General features: G+C 41.0%; 1 protein-coding gene across 2 annotated transcripts in view; it reads right to left on the reverse strand.

The window, feature by feature from the left end:
• SPTLC3 (serine palmitoyltransferase long chain base subunit 3) overlaps nt 1-10,782 on the reverse strand; it is a 149,335-nt gene extending 138,553 nt beyond the window's left edge. The window contains exons 1-2 of one of the 2 annotated variants that reach the window (XM_077872196.1): nt 10,320-10,782; nt 9,060-9,215 (exon numbers count right to left, since the gene is read on the reverse strand). In XM_077872196.1, the coding sequence (XP_077728322.1) occupies nt 9,060-9,131 (72 nt within the window). In that variant the 5' untranslated portion in view covers nt 9,132-9,215; nt 10,320-10,782. The remainder of the gene's footprint in view (nt 1-9,059; nt 9,216-10,319) is intronic. The other variant, XM_077872195.1, reaches the window with a different exon arrangement.
• Between the last annotated feature and the right edge of the window lie 215 nt (nt 10,783-10,997).

Raw genomic sequence — 10,997 nt, forward strand, 5'->3', positions numbered from 1 at the left:
AGATTCCATCTCTCAATGGGAAATACCCTAAAGAATTTGCAAGTATCCTCCATCTATCATATCACATGTCCAAGATGTCACTATTATCAGGAAATCCTGTATTAAGTAAACTGTCTATTCAGGGTGGTCATGTGCCCTTGGAGAACACTTCTGAAAACTAAATTATCTCCAGAGCTCCATCTGGGGCTCAGTCTGAGTCCATATGACTTAGAGTTACATAGGCCAATTTTCTTTAAATCCAGAGTTGTTTAAAGTGAAGAGTGGGGTGGAGGGTGGCCAGTGCATTGATGTAGTGTGTCCATGAGTGGACTATATTGCACATTGAAAGCTCTGGTATGTGACAGTTTGGAACTAAGCTAAATTTTAATCAAAAACAATAAGGAAATCAAGCAAAAACAATTCACAATACCTTTAACCCACACTGACTTGGCCCTTCAAGGCTGAGGTCAGTTTGCCCCTTGGCTGTGGGAGGAGGTATGAATTCCATTTCTATTAATATCTTATAGTTAGAGAAACACTGTAGACTAAGGACTTCGGTTCTAGAATTGGACAAACCTAGTTTCAAAAACCAGAATTGATACTTATGAGTTGATGACCATAGTTAACTTAAACTTTGTTTCCTCTATCAGACCTCTAAAATGGGTCTGATAGGGGAACCTGGGTGGCTCAGTTAGTTAAGCACCCAACTCTTGATCTCAGCTCAGATCATAGTCTCAGGATCAGGGAATAGACTCCTTGCAGGCTCTAGGCTCAGCGCAGTCTGCTTGTCCCTTCCCTTCCCCTCTGCCCTTCTCTGCTCCCCCAATCCCATGCTCTCTCTCTCTCTCAAATAAGTAAATTTTTAAAATCTTAAAAAATAAAATAAAATAAAATAATAAAATAGGTCTGATAGTAATAGTATATACCTTAGAGGAATGTCATGAGATGATGAATCCAAAGCACTTAGGATGCCTGGCATTTAGAAAGACTCAATACAGAACTCATACAGCAGTTCAGCAGTGTGGCCGGATACAAAAATCAATGCCCAGAAATCAGTGGCATTCCTATACACTAACAATGAGACAGAAGAGAAATTAAGGAGTCAATCCCATTTACAATTGCACCCAAAAGCAAAAGATACCTAGGAATAAACCTAACCAAAGAGGTAAAGGATCTATACCCTAAAAACTACAGAACACTTCTGAAAGAAATTGAGGAAGACACAAAGAGATGGAAAAATATTCCATGCTCATGGGTTGGAAGAATTAATATTGTGAAAATGTCAGTGCTACCCAGTGCAATTTATACATTCAATGCAACCCCTATCAAAAATACCATGGACTTTCTTCAGAGAGTTGGAACAAATCATTTTAAGATTTGTGTGGAATCAGAAAAGGCCCCCAATAGCCAGGGGAATATTAAAAAAGAAAACCATATCTGGGGGCATCACAATGCCAGATTTCAGGTTGTACTACAAAGCTGTGATCATCAAGACAGTGTGGTACTGGCACAAAAACAGACACATAGATCAATGGAACAAAATAGAGAATCCATAAATGGACTTTAACCATCAATTTTATGGTCAACTAGTATTTGACAAAGCAGGGAAGACTATCCACTGGAAAAAGACAGTCTCTTCAATAAATGGTGCTGGGAACATTGGACAGCCACATGCAGAAGAAGGAAACTAGACCATTCTCTTACACCATACACAAAGATACACTCAAAATGGATGAAGGATCTAAATGTGAGACAAGAATCCATCAAAATCCTAGAGGGGAACACAGGAAACACCCTTTTTGAACTTGGCCACAGCAACTTCTTGCAAGATACATCCACGAAGGCAAGGGAAACAAAAGGAAAAATGAATTATTGGGACTCATCAAGAAAAAAAGCTTCTGCACAGCAAAAGAAACAGTCCACAAAACTAAAAGACAACCTACAGAATGGGAGAAGATATTTGCAAATGACCTATCAGATAAAGGGCTAGTATCCAAGATCTATAAAGAACTTATTAAACTCAACAACAAATAAACAATCCAATCATGAAATGGGCAAAAGACATGAACAGAAATTTCACAGAGGAAGACATAGACATGGCCGACAAGCACATGAGAAAATGCTCCGCATCACTGGCCATCAGGGAAATACAAATCAAAACCACAATGAGATCCCACCTCACACCAGTGAGAATGGGGAAAAATAACAAGACAGGAAACAACAAATGTTGGAGTGGATGTGGAGAAGGGGGAACCCTTTTGCAGTGTTGGTGGGAATGTGAACTGGTGCAGCCACTCTGGAAAACTGTGTGGAGGTTCCTCAAAGAGTTAAAAATAGACCTGCCCTACGACCCAGCAATTGCACTGCTGGGGATTTATCCCAAAGATACAGATGCAGTGAAATGCTGGGACACCTGCACCCCGATGTTTCTAGCAGCAATGTCCACAATACCCACACTGTGGAAGGAGCCTCGGTCCCCATCGAAAGATGAATGGATAAAGCTGTGGTCTATGTATACAATGGAGTATTACTCAGCCGTTAGAAACGACAAATACCCACCATTTGCTTCGACGTGGATGGAACTGGAGGGTATTATGCTGAGTGAAATAAGTCAATCGGAGAAGGACAAACATTATATGGTCTCATTCATTTGGGGAATATAAAAATTAGTGAAAGGGAATCAAGGGAAAGGAGAGAAAATGAGTGAAAATATCAGTGAGGGTGACAAAACATGAGAGACACCTAACTCTGGGAAATGAACAAGAGGTAGTGGAAGGGGAAGTGGGCAGGGGGTTGGGGTGACTGGGTGATGGGCACTAAGGGGAGCACTTGGCAGGATGAGCACTGGGTGTTATGCTATATGTTGGCAAACTGAACTCAAATAAATAAATAAATAAATAAATAAATAAATAAATAAAATAAATAAATATTTAAAGAAATATTTGGGGATTATCATAATTATTATTTTCTTGATTACCTCCCAAGATTCTTAACTACTGGCCAATATGTATTAGGAGTGGGAGCATGGTATTCTAGAATATTTGTGGTCACAATGAAAGCATAAGCCTCTTCCTTTTCTTTGGTAACTTATGCAACTGGAATTATTTTCAGTTCTTAAAGTAAAGGCTTCTAGGCTTATTTTTACGTAAAGCAGATAATACTGTGGGGTCTGGGGCAACATGTTGGAGTAAAAAGAAATTGGCTAAGGTATGATCTAGAGTTTATGTTCCAGTTTACTTCTAGTTGTGTGAACTTGGGAAGTCACTTGTGTTCTCAGAGTCTCAATTTCCTCATCCATACAAACACAGATCATAAAATCCATTTGGCAGTATTATTATGAAAATTAAATGAGGCAAATTTTATAAAAGTACCTGGAAGGGAGCAGTTACCAATAATATTATTTATTAGCCTTACTATTATTATCAAAGTGATAAAAATAATTAGATTATTCCAACTAAGTTTCAACTTGCTTTTGTACCTTATAGACACAACATGAAAAAACATCTTTTCTTTCCCTTCTCATGGAAACTTATTCTAGCATATTCCTTTCCTTTCTGTTCCTTACTTCCCTGCTCTTCTCTTCCCATTTCTTACCTTTTGTATTTCCATTTGGACTTTCTTCATATCTTGGCCTATTTTTTTTTTTTTTGCTTTGGTTTTGTATGTTCTGTATTGGTTTCTAAAGGTTTTTTACATAAGAAATTTGCATTTCATGACATGAATGCAAACATTTTTCTCAGTCTGTAATTTGCCTTCTGCTTATTTTATGATGCTATTTTTGTTCTGTTGCCATGCAGAAATACTTTTTATGTAGTCAAATTTTCAACCTCTTCTTTTATGGTTCCTGTGTAATATAGTTATAGTTTCTACAGGCAGATATTATTAAAAATGTATATTTTTAGCACAATTATGGACTGATTTTAAGAATTAAATATAATATTTATCTATGTGTTTCCTGTGCTGGTATAAAAACACTTTAATTCTTGTACTGCATAACGTGGTTTGTTAGTTGGTAGTCCTGGTTCCTTCTCAATGTCATTCTTTTTCATAAACTTGCTGTTTATTCTTGCTTGTTAATTTTTCCACAAAATTTTAAAAGTCATTCATCTGGTTCAAAAAATATGTTGTTTCATTTATTGGGCTCACATGAAATTTATGGATTAATTTAGGCAGAATTAACATTTTTTTCATCGAGTCTTCCTATCCATGAAGATTGTATGACTTTCCACTTATTCCAGTTTTCTTTTATGTCTCTCAGCAGCATTTAAATGCTGCTCTTCAAAACTGATTTTCAATTCAAATTGATTTTCACTTTTTACATCTATTCCCAAGTACAACATTTCTGATGTTAGTGTAAATGGGGTTTTACTTCAATTATACTTTCCAATTGATTTTTATTCATTTTCTTTATATCTTTTCCCATACAGAGTTTTAGTTTTTCCTTATGTAGTAAAATCCACTAAATTTTTCTTCATAGTTTCTACTTTTTCACTTTCTTTGAGTGCAAAGGGAGAAAATCATGACAATGATATTCAACACTGACAATACTTCTCTTGTTTTCTCTCTTGCCAGCCACAGTAGGAGGTTCTGTTTATGTTGCTTAATAGCATAATCTAGTCATCCATGATGATTAGTCCATTAGGCCAAATATAATCCATTAGCCATGTTCTAAAAGTCACCAGAGATAAAACCCACACAGCCTGAGAAAACCACATCTGAAGGTGATCCTCTTTTCAAAGGTCCCTCATTACAAATATATGTGACTATACACTTCTGTTGCTATATCTGGATCCCCTTGCATTCTGATGATTTCTTGCAGTAAGCACTGATAGCTTAGTTTGAGGGCTTTCTTTAGCCATATGTAGTCAGGCTAGAAATGCTCTGTGGTTAATGTTCCTGGGAGAATCCCTCCTGTCGATGGACAGGAGTTAGGTGACATATACCTCTTTTTTTCTTGTGACTTAGTTGGGACAACTTTGAGGCATACTCTACACCATCATCAAGTTACCCCCCCTCCCCAAATATGAGCCCTAGTTACCAACAGAGATAACCTGTTCATGAATGTATTGACTTCCTTTTCTTCCATGTCTCACTTTACCCTTCCCCTAATTCCTGAGTTCACCTCCCAAATAAAATTCTTGCGCTCAAATCCTTATGTCTGAGTCTATTTCTTGGGGAACCTAAACTAAGACAAAGATATTTTATGATCTTATCCCACCTACTTTTACAAGCTTATTACCTATTTACCTGCATTAAACATTTTAAACTTAGTTCCATTTACCCAATCTCCAATGACCAAACACATCATGTCTTAATGTTTTGTATCTTTCTAAGAATATTTCCTTCTGTTAGAATGCCTTCCCATGACTGTGTGCCTGGCTACTCTGCCTTTCAGAGTCAGGCCAAGAGTGACTTCTTTGCATTCCTACCCTGGGTAGGATGCCCACTCCTCTGTATTCCCAAATATGGTTCATAGATCTCTGCTATGATGGATTGTTTCCAAGGATGGTCACAATAATTCCTCCAATCCCTCACAACCTTCTGCAATGTGACTTTGCAAGCTCACCCCATTAAGAAGCAGAGCCCATTTCCCTTCCCCTTGGATCTGGGCTGGCCTTGTGACAATAGAATGTGGTAGAAGTAAGCATGAACCTAAGCCTTAAGAGGACGTGCAGTTTGCATTTTCACTCTCTTGGAAGCCAGCCTTCATGTAAAGAAACTTGGACTACTCTGTTGATACTGAAAGACCACATGGAGAGGGTATACTTGTGGAGACAAAAGATTCCCCAGACAACAGCCAGTTCCAAGGTCTCAGTGGGTCCATATTGGATGTTCATTAAACATCATATGAAGCACAGACAACCATCCCCACACCAAGCCTGCCTGAATTCTTAGCCCACAGAAATCATCAGCAGTTGTTTAAAACTATTGAATTTTGGGTAGTTGGCATTGTTGTTACACAGAAATAGATAACTGCAACATCTATTATAGAACTTGTCATTAAATATTATAATTACTTATTTACTTGTCTGCCAAATTGGTGAGCTACTATAAATGGAGTCAGAATATTCCTATCTGAATAGATGCAATACCTGACATGTGGGAATGCTTTAGAACGATGAGCCCATGAAGAAATGAGACTGTTTAAGGAGATCATGGTGTCACATTGAGGATTTGTTAAAGGAAATGAGAAACAAAAAACAAAAGGTACTAGAGAATGATCGTGGAAGACAAGAGTGGATGAACATTCAGAGCAGTTGCAAGAGATCTCCAAGACTTGTAGTTTATGAGTTCTTTTAATAATTGGTGAGATTATTGACCTCCGTTTCAAGCAGTGTGCAGCCTAGATGGGCCCAACAGACATAAATATTGACAAGGGCCTGGCAGGCAGCTACCACTGTGTGCAATTAAACTGTAAGTCATGGTTCTCACTGTCTAGAGTTTATATTGTAACAGAAAAGCAGATGTACCAGGACATTGTGGGCTACAGAAGGATATGAAAAAGTGAGGAGTACAGAAGCTCATATTCAATGGTTAGAGAGCTAGGAAGGATTTTCATGAATCTGCTTAATCTTTCCCGTTCATGTAGCATTTACCGAGTACCACCTGAGCATGGCATTCCCTCTCCCTCTTATGCTGAAGCCTCACTAAATTGAGAGAAGTTTCTCAAATGTTCCACACTCCATCATGCCTCAGGGCCTTTGCTTTTACCCCTCTTCCTTTCTAGAATGCTCTGTGACCTACGCTCCCATGCCCTCACCTAGAAACGCTTACATTCATTTCTGGGGCTCCTCTCCCTTCTTTCTCTCATTCAGCCCCTAGGAATAAACTCCCCATTTGTTCTACCATTTCAAGTGTCTCCGGATTCAGTATGAGTCCTCCTTGCTCTACAAAGCCATCACTGGCCACCCCAACCTGAGGTTTCTTAGAATGTAGTAGAAAGGGAACTGGCTTTGGAGCAATATGAATTTCAGTTCAAACCCTGGCTATGCTGCTTATAATTCTGCACAGGTTCCTTAATCTCTTGTGTTTCTTCCCCTGTAAATTGAGCATGATGCTACCACTTCATGGGGCTGTAATGAGGGTACAGGAGGTCTCTACATAAAGTGTTTAGCTAAGTCCTGATACGTAGCACACCCACTGATACATGCTATTATCTTCCTCCTCTCTGAACTTCTGATATTTAATACCTGTACCACTCATTTGTCCTTCACTCATAATTGCTTTATGACAGCTCTTGTCCTGTACCATCATTTAACTTAATGTATTTATTATTAAATTTTAGCTTTTTCCTAATAGCTAAATTGTCACTTTTTGTACATCTTTATATGTCCAAAGGACAACAGATTCTTAATAAATATTAATGTGTGAGTGAATAGATGGTGGGATGAGTGACTACCTCTCAGGGCTGTCTATACTACAGTTTTAAAGTATAACATTCAAGGTCAAGAACTCAGTGAATTAGAATAACTAATTGCAGGATATTTTTGTTTTCTAGGAAAGGAATGGTTAGAGAAAAGTTCAACAGTTTTCCTTGATTCTATAGGATCAGTGTAATGAGGGAAAAATGCAGACCCCACCCCATAAAAAAATAACTTGAAGGCGATGCAGTACTCAGAACAATGAAGACACAAGGACTACCTCCCGAGCCTCAGGCTTTCTTAATATGAATGTATGGCCAGGTCAGACATAATGAGTGGGAGTAAAAAAGCAATTATGTGAGTAGTAATTCCCAATTAATTTTACAGGGATTAAGTAATCAATAGGAAATATCAAGTTTGGATTAAGATATTAAGGGCCCTTCCAACATTTATATGGATATGCTCATGAAGAAGGAGAACAAATGCTTTAGACAAGAGTGTTCTGTTACTGAGGCACTGTCTGTCAGAAGTAAGAGGTAGGATGACATATTACAAGTGAACAAATAAAAGTAATCAGTGATGAAAACCAAGAATTAGTGCATCCTTGGGTCATATGGGGTTTAAAGAGAAGACGGCACACAATAAGGTGGAGCTCCAAAAAAAAAAAAAAAAAAAAAAAAAAACTCCAGAAAGGAACTAGAAATCATCCACACAGAAGGATTCTGCTCCCTGGCTAAACTGGACACTGAGGTAGTGAGATGGACTCGTGTTAGGCTGTCGAAACCAGACTACACCAGAACAAAGAGAAGGAGGGTTCCGGAGAGATTCCTCACAGTGATTTTCATATTCCTTTTTATGCCAAGGAACCCTTTGTTCCGAGTCTTACAGGGTCCCATGACACACAAAAGAAACAGAGATATTGTTGTATGATTGCAAAGAAGCAAGAAGAGAAAGCATGACAGGATATTGAGAGAAGCTGGGAGAACCTTCCATCTTGCTTCATAGGACCGTGAGCCTGGCAGAACCGTGTTGGGAGGACTACTGGCCCAGGATATCTGTCAGCCTTTATGAACTGCTCTTGGCAAGTGGCAAGATTTTTGGTTAAGACCTGTTGGTTAAAGATCTCCAAAGCAAAATGTACTGACCCTAGTGATGCACAATCATGCATTAAGGATGACTACATCACCCACGAGGGAAAAACAGGCCCTTGTCTGCCTTACTCACCAAAAGCTCAGCACGGTTTATTCTTTCTGGAAAATATTTTTCGAGTCATAACTGAAGCTTTCAGTGGAAGCCAATTTCAATTTAGTTACACCTAAATATATCTGAACTAAACAGGTTCTGGACAGTCCTTCAGAGCGAGCTGTTGGAAGAGGCAACGGTAGCCCTCTTATTTCCTGCTGCTCTAACAGAGGCCTTGATGCTCAAGGACATTTTCCGTTTTACAAGAGCACTTAGTAATGGACTTTTTGGATCTTGAGTTTCATCCTTACTTAGGGGTGGTTGTAACCATTGAGCTAACTTTCCAACCTCAGAGACTAGAAGGTGGTTACAAAACCAAGATAAAGTAAAAGAGAAGAACTTTGAAGGCCTTTTCTGCTCCTTGACAGGCCTCAGGGTCAGACTGGTTAAGAGGGTGAGCAGGTGTGTGGCCAGTGTTTCCAGCATTTCAAGGGCCAGGAGCATCTTGGGTGGTTAGCAGTCTAAATCAACACTTACTGACAAATAGATGGTGGATATTATTAGGATTGTCCTCACGGGAAAGATAGGAGTCGAATGTTTTCTCTTCATATTGTGGTAGGTTTCAGATGCTCAGCTGGGAGAGGCCAGGCCTGAGGTTTTTGATGGAAGCTTCCAAGCTTAGGATAACGCCTACTGTCAAGAGGGGAACACATTTTGGGACCATAGCCTTTTCACACACACCCCGGGCTCCAGAGTGTCCCTCCCCACCCATTTCTTCCAACTGGGAGCACGAATTTAATTCACTGAATGGTGGACTGGCCCCCAGCCAGCTCGGCCTGTCCGGTGATCTTAAAACAATCTAACTTTTTCCCTGGGTGGATGCTGGTTCCTATGGGGTGGATATGTAATGCAGGACTGCATGGGTTCCCTGCGCAGCTCCTCATTTCCCAAGAGTGAAGCTACCTGTTTGGCTATGCTAATTTGCTCCTGAAGCAGGTGAGCTCATCCCTGCTGCTTTAGCAGAGGGCATTATGCGAGGAGGGCGCTGCCTTTTCACAGGTGCCTTGTACACCGGGGCTCCCTCTTTGAATACACTGACAGCATTTCTGAAGTTCCTCCTCCTCCTCCTCCTCCTCCTCAGCACATCCCCATCAAACATTCTGTCAGAGCCAAGTGAGGCAAAAAGTATCAAATGGGAAAACAATGAAAGGCCTGTTGAGTTCCTGTGTGCACTGTGCAACAATAAGCCACACTTTCTGAAGTGTCTCAGAAAGGAATGCCTGTGATGTCGTTTCAAAGAAGGACTCTGGCCCCAAATCAAGCTGTAAGCCATGACAATGCTCCACTAAACACTACAAAGAATTCGCCTTTCAGCCAGAGAGGCATTTCTCCTGGGGGAGGGGGGCTAAATGCGGCCCCCACCATGTCACCTCAGCACAGCCACTATCACCCCTCTTTCCCTGCTGCAGCCTGATGAGAGCAGCCCGCTGCGAGTGTCTGATGCACCGAAAGTCAGCCGAGCCGGAGCACTCAGCACTGTGCCCTCTCAAATGCCCACCAGAAAGCAGGAGTCCAGCGGGTCTGTTGGCGCTGCGGGGAGTTGAAGGCTCTGGTGCAGCGAAGACATTCTCCCCCTTAAGCCACACTTCAACTTTTTCGTAGCCAGGCATTTGTAATTAGCTGAAGTGTCAAAACCCCTAAAAGCCTGCATGGAAAGGACTCTCAGTTCAGGCCGCCTCAACCAGCATCAGAGAGAAAGAGGGACTGTCCAAGTGGTTCAGAGCCCTGGCCTCTTACCTGGGCTTCTTTCACTATCCCGTTCTTCGCGCAGTTTCCACTTGGTGAGCCGTCACTCTGTTTCTCGTGGTTGTGCAGATTCCCATTGCAAACAGCACCACCTCCAGGATTAGCCATTTGTGGGCGAGATGATGGAATCCAGCAGGTTTTCCTCCAGAGGTCCTGGGCAAGCTCTGATCGTGAGTGAAGCTGGTGAGGGGACGAAAGGAAGCACTTTGGGCTGAACCCCTGAAGGAATCCTACCAGTCAGGCTTTCCAGAAGAGCAACAGCTTATCTTTGGGGCAGATCTTTGGAAGGCAAAACAAGGGGTTATTTTTGCACTCCTCAACTCAGAGTGCGACCTTCAGGGCAACAAACCTTCTGAAACTACAAAGAAGATTGCCCATGCGGGCTCCTGGGGGCATGAGGAAATCAGGAGACTGCAAAACCCTGTGGCAAACTGCGAGGAGGCGGGCTGGGAGGTGGAGCATCGTTTAAAGACACACACACACACACACACACACGCACACGCACACGCACACAGCACAGTCACAGTCTCCTACATGTAGTCAGTTCCGAATTTATGTCTACCTCCACCCCCTCCCTCCTGCCTCCTGTATCTAATTACAATGTTCGGCTGTAAACTATGCTCAACTTTTTTTTCCCCCTTCCTGTAAAATAGCATTCAGCACCGGCTG

The sequence above is a fragment of the Canis aureus genome, chromosome 26 (assembly GCF_053574225.1).
Source record: "Canis aureus isolate CA01 chromosome 26, VMU_Caureus_v.1.0, whole genome shotgun sequence".
Classification (NCBI taxonomy): Eukaryota; Metazoa; Chordata; class Mammalia; order Carnivora; family Canidae; genus Canis; species Canis aureus.